Source organism: Prionailurus bengalensis, chromosome A3 (genome assembly GCF_016509475.1).
Source record: "Prionailurus bengalensis isolate Pbe53 chromosome A3, Fcat_Pben_1.1_paternal_pri, whole genome shotgun sequence".
Taxonomy (NCBI): Eukaryota; Metazoa; Chordata; class Mammalia; order Carnivora; family Felidae; genus Prionailurus; species Prionailurus bengalensis.
Window position 1 is genome coordinate 10,014,889 of NC_057354.1, and position 24,515 is coordinate 10,039,403.

Below are 24,515 nucleotides of genomic sequence, written 5' to 3' on the forward strand. Positions count from 1 at the left end.
CTTGCCCTAGGAAAAGCTGCAGTAGGTCCAGACCGGGACTTGAGAATTTGGTCTCCGCAGGCCAATATGAAGAATTCTGGTCCCAACAAAATGAATCTGTGGCAACAGATGCAGAGGGGCGCTTACCTCTCCGGGCTTGGGGAGCTGGGGCATCATTGACCGGGAAGCGTGGCGAGGCTGGAAATCGTCTGCATCTGGATCCGGGTGGGGCTGATTGAGGTGTGCACTTGGGTGCACATTAATCAAGCATTCGAAAATAAACATTGCCCTAAGGGGGAGGGCCTTTCTAGATCCTGTTAGCTGGGGATAGGTATAGTGAGGGTGGAGTGCCGAGGAGACAGGAAAAATCGCCCTAGGAAGGGGACATTCCTTTTGGCCCTGGATGACAGAAAGCATTCAGTCCTGGGAAAAGATTCCAGACAGAGGGTGGTCCAGATGCAGAGGCCCTGGGGCAACAGCAAGATGGCAGATGGCACTGGCCTGAGCAAAGCAAGAGGACAGCGGTAAGGCGTGCAGGGGGCGGGGATTGGCCAATTCACATCCAGCTCATTCCTGCCTCAGGGCTCTTGCTCCCCTCCACCACCTACCACCTACAGATCTTCCCTGCTCTCAGTTTGATTATTAGCTACTCAGAGAGGCCTTCCTTGACCATTCCTGCAGCCATTATCACAGCCTTGTTTTATGTCTCCTGAGACTTTATCGCTGTTAAGAAATCACACTGCTGATAGGACTATATTTAGTGTTGGCTAAATCACTAGCCACTCGCCAAGTTCTATTAGAGAGGTACCAAATCATTTGGGTCACCCTCATACCTCCAGGGGTTAGCACAGTGCCTGGCACATTGCAACACTTACACAGAAACAATTGGAGGAATGAACAAATCCTTAAAGGAAGCAGCAGGGCAAGTTCCATTAGTTACACAGTCATATTTACTGAGAAGCTACTATGTGCCAGGCACTAGGCCAAGTTGCTGGGGATAAATATATCAGTGAAGCAAAGAGATATTTTTTTTAATCCCACTTTCTTGGGAGCTTCTGAATGTGTAAGGGGGAACAGGTAATACACAAGTAAATTATCTATCTCCTAGATCCACGGATCCGTGGATGGATAGATACACTACAGATACATAACGCTAACTGTAATAAGTTCTGGGAAGAAAGAAAAGGCAGGCCAGAGAGAGACAGGGAGCAGTCCGGTGAGGGAAGAGGAAGCTTCGATACTAGAATGGGCTAGCCAATGGGGTGCCTGGGTGGCTCAGTGGATTGAGCGTCCGACTTCAGCTCAGGTCATGATCTCACAGTTCGTGGGTTCGAGCCCTGCATCGGGCTCTGTGCTGATGGCTCAGAGCCTGGAGCCTGCTTCCGTTTCTGTGTCTCCCTCTCCCTCTGCCCCTCCCCCATCCACACACGCTCTCTCTCTTTCAAAAAGTAAATAAACATTAAAACATTTTTAAATAGAATGGGTTAGCCATGACTGGCCTCCCCAAGAACGTGAATTTGAATCAAGACCCGAAGAGAGTAGGGAGTGGCAGGTGGGTAAGGAGAGAACGCTAGCACAGGAGACTTGAGGCTGGCGAGCGGTTTGCCGCTGAAGCCCGAGGGAAGTAGGAGACGAGGTCCACCGAGCGGGTACCGATCAGGGAGGGCTGCGTCCACCAACGATTGGGACCTCACTTGGAAACTTGGAAATGCTTGTTCTCGCACCTCCCACCAGACTTCACTGAATCAGAAACTCTGGGGTGGACCCCGCAGCCGGCGTTCTAGGAGGGGCCCGCCAGGTGACAGGGCGCGATAAAGTGTGCAGAACCCGCGGGGTGGGCGTTCGAGCCCAGTTGTTACTCTTGTGATCCACGTGATCACGGTCCTCGGTATGTCACTAGCTGGGCAGGGGACCCGCCCAGCGCTTCGCTGATTTGCCGGGCGCTGACGCTCAGCTGGGGTTTCTCCCCAGCCCGCCGCGCCCCGCGCACCCACCCCCCAACCGCAGCTTGACGCGGTCCCCTCTGCAAAGCGCCCCCGTGATCCGGGAGCGACGCCCAGGGCGGCAGGTGCAAAAGCGACCGAGCCGGGGAGGCCAGGCTCCTCGGCCGAGACCGCAGGGGTTCGGGCCGGGCGGCGGCGGCCGGGGGTGGGGGCGCATCCCTCGCCGCCCGCGGTCGCCCAGCCCGCCGGGACGCTGGTGCGCGGTCCAGATCCCGGGGGATTCCGCGCTCCCAGGCCGCGCGGCCCGGGCATCGGGATTGGCCCGCAGCTTCCCCCGGGAGCCGCTGATGCAAAGCCAGGCTGGGGCGGCCGGGCCCGGCCAGCGCCCTCTAGGCAGCGGAAGTGGAGCTTGCTTTACATCCGTCCTCCCCGCCTGGCGGAGTTGGGAGAAGGAAGGCTGGGGGGTGTGGAAAAATAAAAGGAAAAGTGCTTGCACCATGTAGATCAGCGCCCCCCACCCTGGCACCCCGGCCGGCCGGGGACCTCCCAGTCTGCGGCCATGAACGCGACCAGCGAGGGCGAGAGCTTCCCGGGCTCGGTGCAAAGTAAGTGCTTTTCCGGGCGCAGTGCGCGCTCCGGGGCCCAGTGCGCGCTCCGGGGCCCGGGCCCAAGCACGTCTGCGACGCAGCGAGCAGGCCCGGGGCCCCGAAATCGGGGTGACGGCCCGGAGCCGGCGTCTCGGGCACCGCGGCGGGCGCGCCGGGCAGGGGGCGCCGGAGTGGGCTTGGGATGGGGGCACCCAAGCCAGTGGAAGGCGGGGGGCGCTCTCCAGCCTGGCGAGACCCCTTGCAAAGGAACGGTGGGGGAGGGCACGCCGTTCAGACAATCGCCACCCCCTCGGGGTATTCCCCGCCCCGCTCCGGGCGGAGTTTGGGGGGTTCGGGGGGTAAACTTCTGCCTTGGCGGCTCAAAAATCATTGAAGTCTGGGGATCCGAGGGTTGGCGTGAGGTCTGGCGGGCTGGGCTGGCCGCGGCACTGCAAAGCCTTTTACGCATGAAAGGTGGAGATCTGAATGGGGAATGGGGCGGTGGTCGCTTTCTTTGAGTTTGGGATTCATCTGAATTTGCCTGACGAGGACAGCAGCCTGATCCGCGTACCTCATTTCTCCCGCTGCATTGTTTCCCAAAGTGGGGTCCGGAGCCTGAGCGCACACCAGCCACCTGGGAGCGCGAGCGCTTATTTAAAAAAAAAAAAGAGAAAAGAAAAAAAAGCTCCCTGGGCCCCACCCATGAGATGGGGGACGTGGGGGAGGGGATCCTTGGCCTTACCCTGAACGCTCCGGACGCACACAGCCTAGAGAACCCACCTCTGGCACGGGGGGTTGCAGATACCGGGCGCATAGTAAGCGCTTCTCTTAGCTGCTTTGAAGACATTGCCTCCCAAACTTGGCTGGGTGTTCCTTGCATAACTTGTGAAAAGCCCAGATTTCTCTAAACACCAGCCCCTTCTGCGCCCACCTCCATTATGACTCAGTATCTCCAAAGTGGGGCTCAGATGTGTCCATGTTTAACACCCCCCCACACACACACCCCCAGATTTTCTGATACTGAGACAGACTTGGAGTACGGAGTGAAGATAAAGGGGTTCTTTCTCGTTGCTGTTAAAAGCTTGTGCCCGTGCCCAGTGTTTTGTATCTGGTCTGTTAATTCTCACTACAAATGCAGGAGGTTAGGTATATTTTATCAGTCCCAAGTTTTCAGAGGGGGATACCCTCACATTCAAATGGGGTAACTTAGTGCACCACTAGACTCCTGCCGGGGGATGGAGACCCTGTGCTGGCCTTTTACAAGCACGATCTCGGTTAATCCTTGGCACCTTCCTCTGCAACAGAAACTTCCCATTTTACAGACGAGAGAGACGAAGCCCGAGTCACTGTAAATCGTAGTGTCTGGATTCTAAGGCAAGTCTCGGTCATGACCTGTACACTTGGCCACATCCTGGAGCCATTGTTATTAAGACCCTTCCATACTGGGTATCAGTCTTGTTCGATCATTAAGGAATCCTCATCGATGCAAATCACTTCATTTCCTGGTTCCTTGTTTCCCTGTTAGTCTCATGGGCACCTCAGCGACAGGGAGGCAGTGTTCCAGAGGAATAGAAAAGGCTTCGTTTCTTCCATCCATCGACTTTGATGTACTTAAGTGCACACGGCACTCTGCAAGACGGCTTATACAATGTGGCAACACAGGGGTGCCTGGGTGGCTCAGTCGGTTGGGTGTCCAGATCTTGACTTCAGCTCAGGTCTTGATGTCACGATTTGTGAGTTCGAGCCCCACATCGGGCTCTGCACTGACAGCATGGATGGAGCCTGCTTGGGATTCTCTGTCTCCCTCTCTCTCTCTTCCCCTCTGCCGTTTATGTGCTCTCTTTCTCGCTCTTTCAAAATAAATAAATAAACCTAAAAAAAGTAAAATAAAATTAAAAAACTGACAGCACAGCCCAGAGCCTGTGTCTTTAGCAAGTCAACCAAATTGTATTTCCACACAGAGGTTACTTGCCTTTGCTCACCTTGGGGGAAAATGGAACATAATGGAAATATTTATAAATTTTCAGAAAGTTATGATGCATATATACCAACCACATATGCACAGAGGTAGTTTTCATAGGATTTAGACTTGAGGAAAATTAGAAATAATATAAAGACCTTGTAAGTACTGAGGTTATGATGCATGGATAACATATGATCGTGTGCTATTAAATAGTAAGATTTATAAAAACTTTAGTGATCTAGCCATAACGCTTATGTGATATTATGTGGGGAAAAGACCAATTTTACAGTACATTATGATCTTAATTTTTAAGCGTTAATGAATGGAAGAAAATGTTTTGTAATGTTCATGGTACCCAGAGGTGGAAAAATTGTGAGTGATTTTCCTTCTGCTGCTTCTCTTCCCAATTTTCTGTTATTAACATGAGTTTCCTTATGATGAGGCAAAGAAAATTTGAAAAATAAAAATAAAGGTAGTCCTATTAGAGACTCATTCATTGATTGTGTATCTTTTTTATAGGTTTTTAAGTTTTATTTATTCTGAGAGAGAGAGAGAGAGTGTGCATGCGTGTGTGTTCACACAAGCAGGGGAGGGGTGGAGAGAGAATCCCGAGCAGGCTTCACCCCATCAGCACAGAGTCAGACACAGGGCTTGAACCCACGAACCTGTGAGATCATGACCCAAGCCGAAGTCTGACGCTTAACTGTCTGAGCCAGCCAGGTACCTGATTGTATTTATTTAGGAAACGTTTACATAGCACTTTCTTATACAGTGCCAGATATTGTGGGAAGTGCTTTGCAAATGTTAACACGTTGTTAACTTTTGGTATCATTATGGACTGTTGAGAAACAGTACCCCTATCAGTTAGGAGTGAATTTTGGCTACAGGTAACAAACTGAGCTAATGAAAAGTCTGGGATTGGTTGATTCAGGGGATCAATGAAGTAAGGATGAGCATCTGTAGGGATTTTAGCATTTTCCTTATAGTAACAACATGGCTGCAGAAGCTCCTGGCATCACATCCGCATGCAAGGCCAGAAGAGCAGGGGACCAGTGCCAACCACGTCTAATCCCTTTTTATCACGAAAGCCAGATTTTCCCAGAAGTTCCCAAGTATGTAAGGGACCAAGATTATTTAGACTAGTAGTTCTCCTGGATGGGGGCGGGAGGATTGTCCAAGCGGAGGGGTTGGTTTTCCTAATGACTGGGAAGTACAACTACCTTTTGTTGGGATAGGACTAGCTGCTGGTCCTTCAGAGTGCAAGCAGCCCTGCACACCAAAGAACTTTCTTGCGTACAGTGCCACCGGTGTCCCCACGGGCAACGGTGCAAAGGTGCCAGGAGCCGGAAGTTGGGTCTGGGAACGCTGCTGCTGGCTGGGACAAAAGAAGGGAGCAGAACGGACCTGGCGCCAACAACTGGCCCTCGCTGCCGCGATCTGGTCGGTGTTGCGATTTGAAGCTGTTTGGAATTGACCGCTTAATTAATCTGCGACTTTCCCTTTGTCCCATGGAGTTCCAGGTGGCACAACGGTGCTGGTGGAACTTACTCCAGACATCCACATCTGCGGCATCTGCAAGCAGCAGTTTAACAACCTGGATGCCTTTGTGGCTCATAAGCAGAGCGGCTGCCCGCTGACCGGCTCGTCCGGGGCCGCCCCCAGCACGGTCCAGTTTGTGTCTGAAGAAACCGTGCCTGCCGCCCAGACTCAGGCCACCACCAGGACCATCACCTCCGAGACCCAGACGATCACAGGTACGGCCGGGGGGACGGGAGAGGCGTCCTGCTTATGTCCCAGGCACCTCCGCGGAACTCATTGAAAACGTGGATTCCCGGGGTCCACCCCGTGGGGTTGTGGATTCTTTTTCTTTTTCTTTTTCTTTTTTTAATGTTTATTTATTTTTAATTTTGAGAGAGGGAGAGCATGAGAGGAGCAGAGAGACGGGGAGACATAGAACCCGCCGCGGGGCTCGAACTCATGACCTGAGCCACAGTTGGACGCTTAACTGACTGAGCCACCCGGGCACCCCACGGATTCACTCTTTTTAAACAAGCTCCACTGGGAAGCCAGCTGCCCAGCCAGGTTTGGGAACTGCTGGGTGAAAACGTCAAGTGTTAGCAGTTAGAGATGCTGTCACATGTTGAAACAGGCAAAAAACAGATTTCTGAAACAAAAGCCTGTACATACTAAGGAAGCAAAAATACTTGCAGGAAATACGTTGCATGGGGAAAAGGCAGTTGTTTTGGGTGGTGGGACTATGTGTATCATCCCAGAATTTGCTTCATTTTTCTAAAGGGACAAACAACATAGGTTTGTTTTGAATCTGCCAGTGGCATTGACGCCCACCCTCCCCTGTGCTGCCTGCCAGAAAGATAGAAAAGTTCGTCCTAGTTCTCGGTCGTGTTCATTTACTCCACCAAAAATAAATTGCAGGGGCCCCCCGGGGGCTCAGTCAGTTAAGCAACCGACTCTCGGTCGCAGCTCAGGTCTTGATCTCGGGGTCGTGAGTTCAAGCCCCGCACTGGGCTCCACGCTGGGCTTGAAGCCTACTTCGAAAAAATTGCAGATGGGTCCAAAATTGAAATGGTTTCATTTCACAACGAGACCATAAAAGTTCTAGAGTAAATACATACACACACATACACACTCACGTGAAAACACTCGTGCACAAACATATATCTATACTTATACCTCTCTAATCTGTCTCAAGGGACTAGACAGACAACTTTAAAACCATGAAGTCACCCATTTATGAGGACATAGTACAAACACTGCCGAATCCTGTGGGGAAATAAAGAATGTATTCCTTAGTTAAAAGCATTCAGGTTTTTAAATTCAAATCTGTGAGGCACCTGGCTGGCTCAGTTGGTGTAACATGCAACTCTTGATCTCGGGGCTGTGAATTTGAGCCCCACGTTGGGTATAGAAATTCTTAAAAATAAAGACTTGAAAAATACTATATATATATATAAACAAAACATATACATATACATATATATATATATATATATATATACACACACACATATATATATATACACGTATATATACATAGGGGTGCCTGAGTGGCTTATTTGGTTAAGTGTCCAATTCTTGGTTTCGGCTCAGGTCATGATCTCATGACTCCAAGAGTTCGAGCCTCGTTTTTGGCTCTGTGCTCATAGTGTGTAGCCTGCTTGGGATTCTCTCTCTGCCTCTCTCTCTCAAAATAAATACACTTAAATCCTCTAGCAAAAGGAAAAGAATCGTGTATGTGGCTACAAATAAAGTTACAATTTTTCCAAAGTAAAAACAATGTATAAAATTAAAGACCCGCAGTTGGGGGTGGGGGGGGGGGGGGGGGGGGGGGGGGGGGGGGGAGGAAACTGCAGCATCGATGGCCAAGGCCTAATGTCCTTCATATACAAAGAACTCCTAAAATCAGACGAGATCGGGCGCGTTCAGGGTGGTATGGCCGTAGACAGAACTCCTAAAATCGATAAAAGTAGAGAAAAAGAACCAAATGGAAAAGTCAGCAAAGGGCAACAGATGATATACAAAGGGCCACCAAATATGAAAGGATGCCCTGTCACCTTAGTCATTAAAGAAATGTAAGTGAAAAGACTTCGGACAGGAGACGGCTTTCGTTTTCCGGGGATGTAAATTCATATAACCTGGGCAATTTTGTGATATCTTTTAAACTTAAAATCTTTCAAATTTTAAAATGTACATTAACACATTTACCCAGTAAGTCCACTTCACGGTATTTATCCCGTAAAATTTTACAAACCTACGTATCCTGTAAAATTTTATTCATTTACGGTGTATACGGTCGAGAAAGTGGAACCTTTAGGGGTGCCTGGGTGGCGCAGTCAGTTGAACGTCCGACTGTGGATTTTGGCCCAGGTCACGATCTCGAGGTTCGTGAGTTCAAGCCCCGAGTCGGGCTCTACACCGACCATGCAGCTTGCTTGGGATCCTCTCTCTCCCTGCCCTTCCCATGTCTCTCTAAATAAAGAAATAAACATTAAAAGAAAGAAAGTGGAAGCTTTGTATATATACATGTATATATCAAGAGATGACGAGATGAGTAGACATCAGAGATTTGGACAACTGGACAATGAAGTATGACTTAGCCTTGAAAAGGGGAGCTAGATCTTTATACGGACATAGATTCCCAGGGTAAGTGTAAAAAAAAAAAAATACACATACATATGCATACATGCATAGTATTCAAGGCAGGCTTCTAGAAGAGGAATGAGGTAGGTAATGTTAATGATAGAAGCTGTGCGTCAGGTGACGGGCACTGCTGGGGTGGGGGGGGGAGACTGTGGTAGAGAACAAGCATAGAGAAAAAGCGTGCACGACTCATCCAAAGATACAGCTGCCCTTTGGATCCGGTCACTTAGATATTTGGGTTTTTCAGAGAGGCTGAAAAATATAAAATGTCCTACATTTTCAAACTTCGTTGGCCAAACAAAATACATCTATAAGCTTGACGGAGTCTGCAGGCTTCTTCTAGCCTCTCTCCGACACTGTTCAGCAGGTGGTTAACCTGGAGCTGAGGAGTGGAGAGAACGTCTGATGGGGGGGGCGGGCCACCAACCTGTACCTTGCTGATTCTGTCCTGTGTTGGTGTTTCCATTTTTTTGGCAATAAGCAAAGTTTTGTGGTTGTCTTCTTGACGCATCCACAAGAATGTTTCTGCTGAGGTTTTTTTTTTTCCCAAAGTTTATTTGTTTTTGAGTGAGAGAGAGTGAGCACGAGTGGGGGAGGGGGAGAGAGAGAGGGCAACAGAGGATCTGAAGTGGGCTCTACGCGGACAGCAGAGACCCGGATGCGGGGCTTGAACTTGTCACCTGCGAGACCATGACCTGAGCCGAAGGCCAACGCTTAACCGACTGAGCCACCCAGGTGCCCCTCTGCCGAGTTTTTGAAACACTGAAATATAATGATCTGATCACTCACAAGCCTTAAGGGGGCAACCTTCCGATTTTACTGCTGGTCCAAGGGAAGCTGTACGTGGGGAGGAGACACGGCCAGCGGCCACAAGTTCAGGACAGTCCCAGGACTTACACATTTTGGCCTTTACCCCAGCGGCCCTGTCCCTGTTCACTGTCCTCACAGTCAAACTCCCATCACCCCACACAGTGGGTACGAAGCCTGTAGAATAATGCCTCAGGTTCAGGAGGCTTTACTTGTGGCCATTGCCTCTTTCTGGGTTCTGAGCCTTTGCTCGGGCTGTTCCCTGGGCCTGAAATACTTTTCCTGCCTTTACCTGGCATGACCGTCCACACAGAGGATCTGGTTTCATCTCAGGACACCCCCTTCACTCTGGCGGCAGCCCAGCCGAAGTCCTCTGTCTTCCAATGAACCCCGTTTCCTTGCCTTGGGGGCTTCGTACCGTGTTGTTCCCTCTGCGTGGGACTCCTTCTTACGTAGACGCCAGAGCAGAGCTTAAAGGCATCTCCTCGGAGATCCCGTCTCGAACATCACACACACACGCTGTTCCCCCGAGCCAGGCCAGGTCCCTGTAATTAAATGAATATCTGGGGAACAAACCTCAGGTCTGTCCCATCACTGAGCCATGGGCACCGTGAGGTCAAGGGCAGCACCCTTCCCGTCCACCACCACCGGATCCCCAGCACCAGCCTTTGCTCAGGGACTGACCAGCTGCCCCAGTCTCCCGTCCGTCGTGAGGCTGATCCCACACCCACAAACCTCCTTCTTGCGTCCTGTGTCTTTGCTCAAGGACGCTTACCCTTCCTTGGCATTTCTACTACCCTGCCATCCCTCACGCTGGCCACGCCTGGGTTGTGCCGGCCGCCCCGTATGTTCAGGCTGGGCCTGGAGACCCCTGTGTGCCCAGCTCACGGTGCTGCAGGGAGCTCCGAGCTCCAGAGACAGACTGCCAGGCTTGCACCCCTGTCGGCCACCCACCAGCCCTAGACCGCGGGCAAGCTGCTCTCTGCTCGCTGCTTAATATTCCTCGTGTGCAAAAAGAGGTTACAGTGGCACCTAATGCTGTTAGGTAATAGAATTAGGTGCCTAATACCTAGTAATCGTTGTGTTATTGGAGGACTCTGATAATCCACATAAAGGGTCTGGGACGGAGTCATTGGGCTCAGTAAACCACCGCTTTTATGAACAGGTGGCAAATGGACGTGAGACCTGCAGTCTGTTCCGTCTCTGCCTGACTCATCATTCCTGCTTCTGTGCCGCAGAACAACCCAAAGCCCGCCTTCTCCTCTCTTCTTTCACACTGTTTCATTTGGTCTTCTGGGCCTGACTCCCCGAAAGCTTGGGCTTCCCTGTTCCATTTAGTGGCAGTTCCGAGACCCGCCCGTGGACCAGAATCTCTGGGGAGCTTGTTAAAGACACCGATGCCCAGGCCCCACCTCCTGAAGCCGAGTCTCTGGGACCGAGGCTCAGGCATCTGTATTTTTAACAAGCTCCTAAGGGATTCCACGTCTCAGCCAAGTTGGAGAGTCCCTCGCTGCTCGAGGCCACGGTCTGACCCCCGACAGGCAGATTTCTCCAGATATTCTCACGCAGACACTGTCCAAACTTGTTTGTGCCTCCCAGTCGTTGACTAAAGCCAAACCTTTCCGGATCGCTCAACTCATCTCTGTCCCTTCTCTGTCCAATGATATAGTTGAATCTAAAAGAGAATCATAGTAGTAGGTGGATGTAAAGTAAACTTGATTCTCTGCCTGCTTTGAAAGCTGCCTTTTGTCTGGCGTTTGGCCAAAGAACTTTTCGACAGGTGCAGTAACAGTAGATATTGACGCTGGTGAAAAACATAGTGAGCAGCCCACATACATTTTCTAAGATTCTAAAAATCACAGGGCTTAGGAGTTAGGCCCCTGAGTTGGAGTCCCGGCCGTGACCATGGCAAATTATAGGAGCTCCTGGTGTCTTGTTTTCGAGGTGGGGATAAGAATAGATAGAAAGGCCACGGGGTCTGATGGTTAAAGAGTCTGGGTCCGATTGCCTTGAGTTTGATTCCCAGCCGCCCCCACCTGCGGTCGGGTAACCTTGGGCAGGTAACAGGATCTCAGTGTCTGTTTCCCCAGCTATGTAATATGCCGGTACTCACCTCAGAGGGTTCTAGCCAGGCCTCCCCCATGGAAGACGCTTAGAGCTGTCAGTGTTAGCCCCTGGTACTGAACCACATCCAAGGGCTGTGAAAATGCAATGAAACAGCACAGAAAATGCGGCTGCAGGGCCCGGCCCATGACAAGCCCCCAGCCAAGAGTAGTTGAATCGATCTCTTGACCCAGAAGGATCTTTCTTTCTCTCCCCGTCTGGTTAATTCCTACCCTTTGGGTCCCACGCTAAAGGTCACCTCCACCTAGAAGCTCTCCGTGATTTCTCACTCCCCACGCCCCCGAGGTTACGTGTTTTACCGCTTCCCCACCCGGCACTTACTTATCTCGCTTGTGATTCACTAGCAATTTGGGGATAAGCAGTCTTTCGTTAGCTGGAGAAGTGGATTCAGATGCTGTCAGAGGGCAGGCGGGGACGGTGAATGCAGGAGCAGGTTTGCCACGATGGGGAGTGGGAGGGCCTGGGGACCGCCAGCTGGGAAAGGAAAGCCAGGAACCGGCACCGGCTTCGTCTTGGTATGACTAGGGGGCGGGCTGGCTCTACCAGGCAGGCTGGGCTGGTCCCCTGTCCTCTGTTCTCCTGGGAAACAGTTCCCGCAAGGCCAGCATGAGCTGGGCCGCTCTGGGACCCTGGGGCGACAGGACCACAACTAGACCGCTCCCTCCGCCTGAGACGCCAGATACCCGACATCCCCTCCCCCGCGCATCGGGGTGACAGCTGCTTCTCAGCCCATTACAGGTGAGCCTTTTCTCCTCCTCAGTCTTAACTAAGACACCACATCGTAGGCTTCTCCCCGCTTTCTGACGGCTTGCAGGCCGGCTTCCTCAGGCCTCCCCAAACCTTGCTTAACGTGAGCCCCAAACCAGTAAGAAGTCTGTAGCCACCGGTTACTGAGATGCCCCGTGGCTCTCGTGGAATGACGCTTTCCTGCCGCAATGAGTGACAGGCATGTCCCTAGTGTCTCTGGCCAGAGGACAGTGATAGAGGGAAGGTCCAGCCCACCTAGCTGGTTTTGGAAGCCTTGAAAGAGACTCCGAAGGCTCAGGTTGGCCCGTGGGCCCCCAATCAGTGGTTTGATTTCTTGTTTACTGGATTGTAGATCTCCCTGCCCGCAGGGACCTAATCGTCTTGCTTTCCTGTCCCCTTAGCCCCAGACCTGGCACACCGGAGACCCTCAATAAAACAGTTCTGGAAGGGACACGGGAAAGGGCAGCTGTAGGATTAGATTAATGTGCGTGTAGCATGTGACTTGGTGTCTGCCCCATCCTGAGGGTCCAGGGAGGGCAGTGCCGTGAGACTGTTGCGCGACAGACGCGGGAGCCGAGATAATGGAGATGCCTGCCCCTGGAGAATTCCAAGCCCACGGGGGAGGAGAATTTAGTTGCAAAGACCTACAAAACCAGCCGTCGGTGACAAGTCTGGCCTTGTGCAAAGAGTTAATGGAGCAGATTGGTCCCAGTGGGGAAAGCTGGGGGGGGGGGGGGGTCGGGGGATGAGATCAAATGTATAATAGTCCTTGAAAGACTCATTGGCCTTTGGGAGGAAGATGGTGGGAAGGGGGCATTTCCTAATGGTGCTTTAGATGTGGAGAAGCTCCAGGCAGTATCTGGTAACAGTGGCTGGAGTGACAAAGAGTGTATGTGCTAGGAACCATGCTTCAGCTCTGGCCTTTATTCCGAAGGAACCGGGGAGCCATTGAAGGTTGTTGAGCAGGTGAGCGATTTAGTAAGATAAACTATATCATGATTTGCTGGAAGAATCCGACAATAATAGAGCCAATTCTTATGTGAGTGCTTATTCACCACGTCTTTTCTAAGCACTGCATATGAGCCATAAATTAGATGCGAAGAATGATTAATCCCCATGTTACCAATAACCAGCTAAGGCACAAAGGGGTTAAATAGCTGTCCAAGTTGACTGAGCCAGAAAGTAGCAAATCCAAGCCACCTGGCTAGAGAATCTGTGCACTTGACCACTTACGCACCACCTCTTAGAACACCCTCATGACAGTGTTTCTCAAACGTGTCTGTGCCTCAGAAGCCCCTGAAACTTCGGTGAAACGTGGAAATATCCAGATCCCCTTCCCCTGGCGGTAACATCTCCGTGGCTCTGAAAGGGCCCTGGGAATTTGAACCAGCCGATGAAGGCTTGCGTTTTACAGAGATCCCCAGATCTATCTATCCCCAGATAGATCCCAAGATCCCAAGAAGCTATCTGCATGACTGCCCCCAGGTTTTATGCCTTTTTTCCCCCACAAAAGGAAAGTTCACACCAAACTGCGGGATCTTAGTCCCAATTCCTACCTTCTGGGTGAGTGGGTCTGATTGGCTCAGCTCCTGTAGGTATCTGCTGCTGGACCAATCAGCTGCGGCAGAGGCGAGGGGGCGGTGTCAGGCTGGGACCTCCCCTCAGACATGCGTGAAAACCCTTTGGAGGGGCATGAGTGGCCTTTTTTCTTAGGAGATGAATTTTGAGTTTGCATTTGGTTCCAGAACCCTAAATGTCAATCGTACGCGTGGACAACATTGAAAGAAACAGAAAAGTACAATCGATTTGAATATATGACAATGTAACAATATCCTTAATCTGTAAAGCTCATGTACAAGTCAATAAGAAAAAAGTGAAATTCAATAGAAAAAAAAAAAAACACAAAAGAAAAAAAAAAGCATGAACAGGGAGTTCACTACAGAAGGTACAGGGATGGATAAAAAAAAAAAATGTCAAAAGGAATTCATCCTCATCAGTTGTTTGAAAAAACTGTGGGTTAACTAAAATGATCTCATTTTGTTCTGTCAAATAGCTGAGGTGCTAGCAAGAGTAAAGGGGAGAATGTAAATTGATTTAGATTGGCAGAAAGGATCTTATAATCATGTATCACCAAGGAACACGGTGACCATACCATTGTGACCAATCTTGCAACTTAGAGGAATGTATCCAAAGTATCCAGAGGTCAGTTAAAAATCTGGGGTGGGGGTGCCTGGGTGGCGTAGTCAGTTGGGCGACTGACTTTGGTTTAGGCGGTGATACCACGGACCGTGAGTTCGAGCCCCGCGTCGGGCTCTGTGCTGACAGCTCAGAGCCTGGAACCTGCTTCGGATTCTGTGTCTCCCTCTCTCTCTGCCCCTCCCCTGCTTGTGCGCTCTCTCTCTCTCTCTCTCTCTCTCTCTCTCTCTCTCTCTCAAAAGTAAATAAACATGAAAAAAAAATTTTTTTTAATTTGGGGTAGGTGTTATTTATACAAATAAATACCCAGAAGCCAACTCAGTGTTAAAAACAGGGGAATGGATGATATAGCTGAACCAAAATGAAGGAATAGGATGTAGCCATTTGAGATTGTGACTTAGGTGAATGATAGCCTGGCCAACAGCTTCAAATGGTGACACTTTAACAAAAGGGGACTGAACACGATTCAAGCCATGATCCCTGTGTTAGCCATTAGGTAGATCATTAATTCACCAATATTTTTTGAGCCCCTGCCCTTTGCCAAGTTCTGTTAGTTGCTGGGAGACAGAGATGGAGAGGACAGGCGTGACCTCGGGCGGCTCATCCAGCCAGAGGGAGGGGAGGACCACGATGAGATAATTTCCCAAGTAATTATTTGATCACAGTAGAGATTAGTGCTTTAGAGAAAAAAATACAGAATGTAATGAGCACGTATATTGCCATGTTGACGGCCTTGGGCAGTTTTTATTTTCTTCTCTGTGCTGTTTCTGTTCTCCCTAGATATTCTACAGTTAATGTTTACTTTTATTTAAAAAGAAAAAAAAAAAAAACAGGCGTGCCTGGGTGGCTCAGTGGCTTAAGCGTCCGACTTCGGCTCAGGTCCTGATCTCACAGTTTGTGAGTTCGAGCCCCACGTCGGGCTCTGTGCTGATAGTGCAGAGCCTGCTTGAGATTTTCTCTCTCCCTCTCTCTCTTTCCCTTCCCCACTTGCAGTCTCTCTCTCTTTCTCTGTCTCTCTCTCTCAAAAGTAATTAATTAATTTAAAAAAATACAGGGGCTCCTGGGTGGCTCAGTCGGCTAAGTGTCTGACTTCCGCTCAAGTCATGATCTCACGGTTCGTGAGTTCGAGCCCCGCATCGGGCTCTGTGCTGACAGCTCGGAGCCTGGAGCCTGCTTCGGATTCTGGGTCTCCCTCTCTCTCTCTGCGCCTCCCCTGCTTACGCTCTGTCTCTCAAAAATAAATAAGCATTAAAAAATTTTTTGAATAAAAATAAAAGAGATAAAAAGGGGAGTCTTTAAAAATTGAAGGAGAGACGGGAGAAGCCAGAAGCGCTGGAGGGTGTGAACAATGCCGTCAGATATCCGAAGGGCCGTTTTGCGGAAAAGGAGCTCCCACTGGTCCACGTGAGCCCAGCGGGTTAAGACACTGAGGGGCGTGACCTCTGAGAGATTTGGCTTCTGTAACATTCATCTAACAGTCTTATATTTTAAGCAGCCTCATAACTGAGAAACCCAACACCCACGGTGCTCTGGCCACAAACCGGGACTTAACTACAACAGACAGGCTCTCGGGTGCACACCTGGACACCCAGAAAGCCAGGGAACTCCCCCAGGGACGAGAAACAAGACGAAAGCCCAAAGCAGGTGTGTGAGGCTGTGAGCTGCCGGAGGGTGTGGGGGCAGGGGGTGGATCTCACTGAACGTGGGACTTGACTTTCATAGCCAAGCCAGAGGAGGAGGCGGCGAGGCCCTGAACTGCTTGCGAAAGCCTCGGGTCAGCGGGACTGTTCACACCCCCTTAACGCCTGGGTCACATCACACACAGACACCTAAAGGGGCCTGAGGCCGTCCCCCAGTGACCAAGGCCACTTGAAGCCTTTCCCTGGGTATCTGTAGGCCCTGCTATTCCCAGGGCCTCCTAGAAAGAAGCCAGAGGGGGCGGCGGGGATGGGGGGCGGGGGGGGGGGGGGAGGGGACCCTTTCTAAAGCCAGCCCAGAGGCTCCAGCAAGATTGGTAACCAGAGACCCCAGTGCTCCTTTCTCGCGTGTTGAATTCCAGGCACCTGCAACAGGCACTGTGAACAGCTACGTGCTTCCGTGTTCTGAAATGTCACCTTCTCCCCGAAGCCCTCACAGATCCCCCTGCTTGAAACTGCACGGCCCCCCAGCACTCCCCGGACCCCTTCTCTGCGTATTTTCCTCCATAGCATTTAGCTATATATCTGTGTTCGCTGTATGGCGTGTGGGTGAGTTACTGCCTGCACCAACTAGAGTGTGGGCTCCATGAAGGCAGGGATTTTTTTCTGAGTGGGAGGAGGGGCGGAGAAAGAAGGAGAGAGAAAATCCCAAGCAGGCTCTGTGCTATCCGCGCAGAGCCCGACACGCGGCTTGATCCCACGAACTGGGAGGTGAGGACCTAGGCCAAAATCAAGAGTCGGACGCTAGCCGACTGAGCCACCCAGGCACGAAGGCAGGGACTTTTGTCCCTTTGGCTCACTGATGTGTTTCTACTGCCTACAACGGTGTCTGGCCCGCAGTAGGTGCTTAATAAACGAGGGGCGCCTCGGTGGCTCAGTCAGTTAAACAACTCTCACTCTCTCTCAAAATAAACAAACATTTAAAAAAATATTTGCTCCGGGGCGCCTGGGTGGCTCAGTCGGTTAAGCGTCGGACTTCAGCTCAGGTCACCATCTCGCGGCTGCTGAGTTCGAGCCCCGCGTCGGGCTCTGTGCTCACAGCTCAGAGCCTGGAGCCTGCTTCCGATTCTGGGTCTCCCTCTCTCTCTGCTCCTCCCCCGCTCATGCTGTCTCTGTCTCTCAAATATTAATAAACATTAAAAAAGAATTTTTTTTAATATTTGCTGAATAAGTCCATGAAAAATGACAACAGCGGTAGCAGTTTTCCATGCCTGATTTCTACTCTTCACAATAGCTCTAGGAGGTAGGAATAGAAATTGTACCCATTCTCCAGGTGAGGAAACTGAGGCTCAAGGAGATAAGACTTAAGAGCCCAAGCTCTTGAGCAAACCCTTTCTGGTCTTGGACCCAGCTACTTTGGGATGACTCACTCATTATGTGTCATTAGACCCACCCCAAAATGACCCCTGCAGCTGGGTGCCTGGCTCCCTTTGTTTCCTGCTGCCTCCCCCAGGACACCAAAAGCACCGGCAACTTGTCTATTTTGCCTAAAGGCGGAAATAGACACATGGAAATCCATCAAACTTCTGTGCATCAGAGGAAACAAGGCTGAAAAGACAACCTTGAGGTGCCTGGGTAGCTCAGTCAGTTAAGCAACTGACTGTTGATTTCGGCTCGGGTCACGATCTCACACGTGATTCATGAGATCGATCCCCACATCGGGTTCTGCACTGACCACGCAGAGCCTGCTTGGGATTTTCTCTCTCCTTCTCTTGCTGCCCCTTGCCCCCCCTCAAAATAAATAAATAAACATGTTTTTTTTTAAAGGCAACCAAGGGTCTCCAGGGTGGCTCAGTTGGTTAAGCGTCTGACTTCAGCTCAGGTCGTGATCTCACAGTTCGTGAGCACGAGCCCCGCGTCCAGCTCTGTGCTGACAGTTAGGAGCCTGGAGCCTGCTTCGGGTTCTGTGTCTCCCTCTCTCTCTCTCCACCCCTCCCCCCACTCACGCTCTGTCTCTCTCAAGATAAATACTAAAAAAAAATTTTTTTTTTAAACCCCAAATGTCTTTGTGAGCCTGCAAACAAACTTGAGCACTATTGAACACCTTGTTATGACTCAGCAGAAGGGTGTGCATTTGGGGGGACTACGTATATCGAGCTTCATTGTTTAAACATCTTCCAAGATGTCGCATGATGAACCGGGTTGAAGGTGAAAAGTAACCGTGTACGCAGAAATACCCGCAAAGAGTAGCAGGGGGTCAATTTGATACTAATGACGCAAATGGTTGTTGGAGGAACAACGCGGTGCTTGCCGTTCTTGCAAAGCGACAACCAAGAGAGATGAACTCCCTCAGTTAGACAAAGCTGCGTTCAGTGTTACTGAGGCGCATGGAGAGCGTTCTCAAACTTGACCACGTTATCAGAACGACCTGGGGGGCTTGTTAGAACACAGGTTGCTGGGTTTCTGAGTCCGTGGGCTGGGCCGGGCCCCGAGAATCGGCCTTGGTAGCAAGCTCCGCCGTGGGTCCAGGGCTGCTGGCCGAGGACCACGCTTTGAGAACTGAGCAGAGCGCTGGAAGCAAAATCCCACAGCGTCAATGAAACGTTCCAACAAGAGGCAAGTGTGGTTGGTACCTGCATCCAAGGGACTCGGCGTGCAGACAGGATATCGGTTTGTCAGCATCTTTTGGCCAACTTTAAACAAAAGCCACTCAACTTCCAGGGCACCTGGGTGGCGTCGTCGGTGGAGCCTCCAACTTCGGCTCAGGTCACGATCTCGCGGTTCGTGGGTTCGAGCCCCGCGTCGGGCTCTGTGCCGACAGCTCGGAGCCTGGAGCCTGCTTGGGATTCTGTGTGTGTGTGTGTGTGTGTGTGTGTGTCTCTCTCTCTCTGCCCCTCTTCCGCTCATGCTCTGTCTCTCTCTGTCTCTCAAAAATAAATAGTAAAAATTTTTTAAAAAGCCACTCAACTCCCCCCTGCATATTGCAATTGAAACCGTGAAACCATTTACTTGCATAGCAAGTGCTGCTGGAACCCAGGCGTTCTTGGGCTTCATGCTGTCATTGCCAAAGGTCCTTAAGAGGTGGAGATGAGAAGCCTGGGTTTCCTCAACATGTCCAAAGAAATCGAAATTAATTCATTCAACAAGTTCACAGTTTCGCCATGGTTAGGACCTCTCAGCCTGAAAAATACACCCAATGAACAGACCTGCCACTGGTCATATTGACTCTTCCTGTGAAACCAAGTCTCCATGTAACAAATTATGTGTCATAAAGGAAGAAAATATTTCCAAACCCAAAACCATAACTGTAGTTAATGAAGTAGTCACAAAAGTTTTTATAAGCAGGAAAAGAAATTTGAGACTGCCTGTTTTATTCTTTATAATAATAAAAACCAAGATCAAGATGATAAAGATGTTTGGTTTCTTTTTTCCCCCTGAAAACTTCAGTAAGAATACAAGGAGTTTTTTATTTCTGTTTTTTGGTTTTTTGTTGTTGTTGTTGTTGTTGTTGTTGTTGTTTTTGGTTTTTGTCTGTCTGTTTGTTTTTGGAATACTTGTGTTTTTAGAGAGTATTTGTAGTTTGGGCCAGAATTCCTTTGATCAGTTCCTCTCCAATTGCTTGTTAGGATTTTGTGATGAAACGTATAAAGGTACCAAGTGCATTTGGCCAGAGATAATAGAAAGCTTGCCTGGTATAAATGATAGGCACATTTCTTGTTTATTTAATAAGTCTAGATTTGGATAGTCTCAGAGTTCTGGCTCAACATCAGATTTCCTTGCTCTTTCCTCATGGTCATAGAATGGCTGCCACAGATCCAGGCATCACATCCTTACTCCAGCACATCTCAAGACAGAAAATGGGACAACCAGGCCAGTAAGAATGAGCTTTCCTCGACTGCCTCTTTTTTTATTTTTAAATCAGGAAGAAAATCTCTTCCAGAAGCCCCTCAACAGATGTTCTCTAGTGTCTCACTGGCTAGAAAAGGGTCACAGGATCAGTCCTAAACAGCAAAGGAAACCGGGAAAGCAATTTAACCTGTTCATTCTCTGTGGAGGAGGGTAGGCAAAGGGAAGAGCTGTCGGGTATTCATATGATGAGAGCTAACAACCGTCCTGTCTTTTAGTTTCAGCTCCAGAATTTGTGTTTGAACATGGCTATCAAACTTATCTGCCCACGGAAAGCAATGAAAACCAGACAGCCACTGTCATCTCTCTCCCTGCCAAGTCACGTGCCAAAAAGCCCACGGCCCCACCTGCTCAGAAAAGGCTTAACTGTTGCTATCCAGGTAAAGGCAGCCTTGGGTCCCGCTTGTGTAAAGGATGTGACATTCACCGATTCCAGGGCCCTCAGTGGTGAATCCCTGACAAGTGGACATAGACGTGCTCCAAAGCGCTGGGCTTAAAAATCAGAGCCCCATTGTATTTACATCATCACATATGACCTCTCTCTCGCTGTCCCTGGTTACTGTGCATGTGGACTCTAAACCTTTACAGCCATGGGCTTTGAAATGAAACTCGTGAGTATCCAGGGGACTGTGAGTTTTTCTCCCTGTGCTGTAGCTTACAGAGACATCCAGAAAGATTGTCGTTTCCTTTAAAAATAAAGCGAAACTTTATATTTGGGAATAATTTCAGACTTACAGAAAAGTTGCACAAATAGTACAAAAAAATGTACGTATGCCCTTCATCTGGATTTCCCAAATGTTAACATATTGTCTTTGCTCTGTCATTCTTTCTGTATATAAATATTTTCCCCCAAAACCATTTTAGACTAAGTTACAGACATGATGTCGCTTTACCCCTAAATACCACAATTTATGTTTCCTAGAACCAAGGAAATTCTTTTATATAACCACAGTACAATCATCAAAATCAGGAAATTAACATTCATACACACTATTATCAAACTACTGACCTTATTAAGATCTTACCAGTTTCTCAGTAACGTGAGAAATTAGAAGAAGAAAAACATTTTCCCCTGGTTTAGAATCCAGTTCATGATCCCCCATTGATTTGCGTTTTCATCCGTCTTTAGTTTCCTTTAATCCTAAAGTTTTGTCTTCCGTGGCCTTGATATTTTGCCAAGTACAGTTATTTTGTAAAATGCTCCTCCGTGTGGGTTTGCCTGATATTTCTTCGCGATCAGATTGGAGCTCTGCAGTTCGGACAGGAAGCACAGAAGTGTCACGTGTCCTCGGTGCGTCGTATCAGGAGGCACGTGATACCTGTTTGTCCTGTGTACTGTGGGGTTAACTTTCATCACCTGGTTAAGGAAGTTTCTGCCAGCCTTCTCCACCCTTAAGTTACTATGTTTCCCTTTGTAATTCATCTTTTCTTGCCTTTATAAGGTTGCCAGTTCAAGACCGCCTACGGCATGAAGGACATGGAACGTCATTTAAAAATTCACACTGGTAAGTAACATTTCTTTGGTTCGTACACCCGGGACATGTATTGCGTGCCAGGAGCCGGGGATCCAGATGAGTCAGACCTGTGATAGGACACAGAACCTCACTGGTCGTCACAGGAATACAAATACAAATTGAATAAAAATAAGATGCTATTTCCGCACATGGTTTTGGCAGAAAATGTTTGAAGCAATAAAATCCAGTGCTGGAACAGATAGGAGCAAGCTTAGCTAGTGGAAATGTGAACTCCATTTCTGATGATTAATCAGCCAGAATTAATTAAAATGTACATATTCTTCTCATTTTGAGATGATCCTATAAATGTGCATACGTGTGTGCGTGCGTGCGTGTGTGTGTGTCACGATTGATAGAGAGGGAAGGATAGTAAATATTTTTATGTTTATGTCATATCACTGGACACAGGGTGCACGTGTGCTATTTTTGCCATCTTGAAGGCGAAATTTAATTCATAAATACTTTTGTTAAAAAAAGAGGGAAAGAAAGATTGATGGGGCACCCAGCTGGCTCAGTCGGTGGAGCATGTGACTTGTGACTCTTGATCTTGAGGTCATGGGTTCGAGCCCCACATTGGTGTAGAGATTACTTTGAAAACAAAGCAAAAGGAGAGGAAAAGAGTGATGCGCGGAAAAAGAAAAACGTGATTATTTCTGGTGATTTTAATTTTCTTTAATATACATTTTTATGTCTCCCAGATTTTCTGGATGGAGAAGGAACTGCACTTAGACTATTTTTTTTTCAACTTTTTTTTTTTTTTTTTTTTTTTTTTTTTTTTTGGGACAGAGAGAGACAGAGCATGAACGGGGGAGGGGCAGAGAGAGAGGGAGACACAGAATCGGAAACAGGCTCCAGGCTCCGAGCCATCGGCCCAGAGCCTGACGCGGGGCTCGAACTCACGGACCTCGAGATCGTGACCTGGCTGAAGTCGGACGCTCAACCGACTGCGCCACCCAGGCGCCCCTAGACTATTTTTAACAAAGTATCAGATACTCGTAATTCAAATGATACAGTAGGAACACAGAAAGTGTCAATATGTATAAGACAGGGATACGCTGAAATGTAGCTGGGGCGTCACTAATTGCCCCAAGTCTGCCATTTAGCCTCAGCCTTTGGAAGATGAAATATCCAGCAATTATTTCTGAAATTTGTTGGCCACGGCCAACGATTGCCTTGTTGCAGCGGGGTCGTCGTGATATTCTCCCCAACCTCATTTGGATTTATTCCAATTAGTGGAATGTTAAGCTATTAAGTCTCAAGAATGGGTAAGCCTTCTCGAGGTAACAAACAGTGGATCTCTCCGTGTGGGTTTGATGTGAACGTCATCAGTCAAGCGTATTCATCATCGCCAGAGTGAAGTGCTGTCATCATTAATGATGATTGAGGAAGCACTATAAATACTTAAGTGAAGCAATGACCTTGAGTCTTCTGCAGGTCCGTAGGGAAAACCTGAGGCACGCGGTTAGCTAAGCCTAGGTTTGTAGGATAGTTTCTAGGTGACTGCAACATGTCCAATCGCATCTTCAAGTCAGAGAGTTGACGAGAAGGCGTCCTCACCTCAGGTACTTTCAGAGAGGAGGGCGTGGCCAGGAGCAGCGACAGCAGGCTGTTCTCTGGCCGGAAGCCATCCTTCTTCCCCAGCTTCCGGCACCTGCTCAGTGTGGCACACACGGAGGGTGGCGACCACAGGAGCTAATCAGCAGCTGACAACCATGAGAAATTACTGTTCATGGACTTTTAAATTTGATGGCTAGCACTTGCAGTCATAAAATTATAATCTTTCATATCCTTTTTAAAAAATGTGTTTTAATGTTTATTTTTGAGAGAGAGAGAGAGAGAGAGAGAGAGAGAGAGAGACAGGGTGTGAGTAGGGGAGGGGCAGAGAGAGAGGGAGACCCAGAATCCGAAGCAGGCTCCCGGCCGTGAGCTGTTAGCACGGAGCCCAAACGTGGGGCTCGAACCCACGAACCGCGAGATCATGACCTGAGCCGAAGTCAGAGGCTTACCCGACTGAGCCACCCAGGTACCCCTCTTTCATACCCTTTTAGATGTATTCTTAAACCCCAGATGTTTGCTGTAAGACAAGAGTGATCAGCTTTGGCCGATGATTGATTTTAACAGTTGGCTACTTAGAATTTGGCCAAAAGTCATATTTAATACATAACAAAAGGGGGAGATGCTGACTTCACCACCCACTTCCTTATCCCATATAGACCCAAAGTCACCAGTCTTAATGGTCTCCTGTGTCTTATTCTTAAATGTTGGCATCCCTGGACTGGGGCTAAAAAGGCACCAAATCTACTTTTCCCATCCTTTATGAAGTTGATATCATCCAAGCCATCACTGCAAACTGCAGTGGAAAACACCATTCAATAGTGGTCATCTGTCCATACAACTACCTCACTGGTTTCAGTGGCCAGGTAGGGAATTGGTTCAATAATTTACGCTCCATCCATACAGTGAACTACGCCAGCTTTCACAATTGTGTTGTGGCCATTTACTGATGTGACGAGACGTTCGAAATTATTTCAAGTGCCAGGAAGTAGTCGGTGGGGAGGCACTATTGCATTTGGCTCAGAAAGCAAGACCGTCGTGGGTTCTAATCCCGGGTGCTGACAGGATTGAGAAAAGTCACTGAGAGGCCCGGTGCCTCGGAAACGGTATTCGAGTTGACGTCAGCCGAGAAGTTTTTTGTGCCTGATACGCACACAGACGCACGTAAATAGTTGCAGAGACCTCCATCGAAAAGTTAGCAGCTGTTCATGGGTGGTGAGTTGGCCTGTGCTTAGTGAGGACAGGTTAAGCTGCTGTCACAAAGAAACCCAAACAGCGGCTCGTACGCGGTGGGGGTTTGTGGGTCTCTCACATGACTGTCCGGAGGTAAGGCAGGTGGTCTAGGGCAGGCAGGCGGCTCTGTCCTACGAGATCATCCGAGGACCTCGCTTCCTTCTACA

The 24,515-nt window shown here is 49.2% G+C and overlaps 1 protein-coding gene across 6 annotated transcripts in view; it reads left to right on the forward strand.

The window, feature by feature from the left end:
* The first annotated feature begins 1,911 nt into the window (after positions 1-1,911).
* The window catches only part of ZFP64 (ZFP64 zinc finger protein), a 90,311-nt gene continuing 67,707 nt past the window's right edge, over positions 1,912-24,515 (forward strand). Inside the window, exons 1-4 of one of the 6 annotated variants that reach the window (XM_043553650.1) lie at positions 1,912-2,527; positions 5,987-6,226; positions 20,266-20,427; positions 21,490-21,552. In XM_043553650.1, coding sequence (XP_043409585.1) covers positions 2,482-2,527; positions 5,987-6,226; positions 20,266-20,427; positions 21,490-21,552 — 511 coding nt within the window. In that variant the 5' untranslated portion in view covers positions 1,912-2,481. The remainder of the gene's footprint in view (positions 2,528-5,986; positions 6,227-20,265; positions 20,428-21,489; positions 21,553-24,515) is intronic. The other 5 variants (XM_043553656.1, XM_043553653.1, XM_043553652.1 and 2 more) reach the window with 5 other exon arrangements.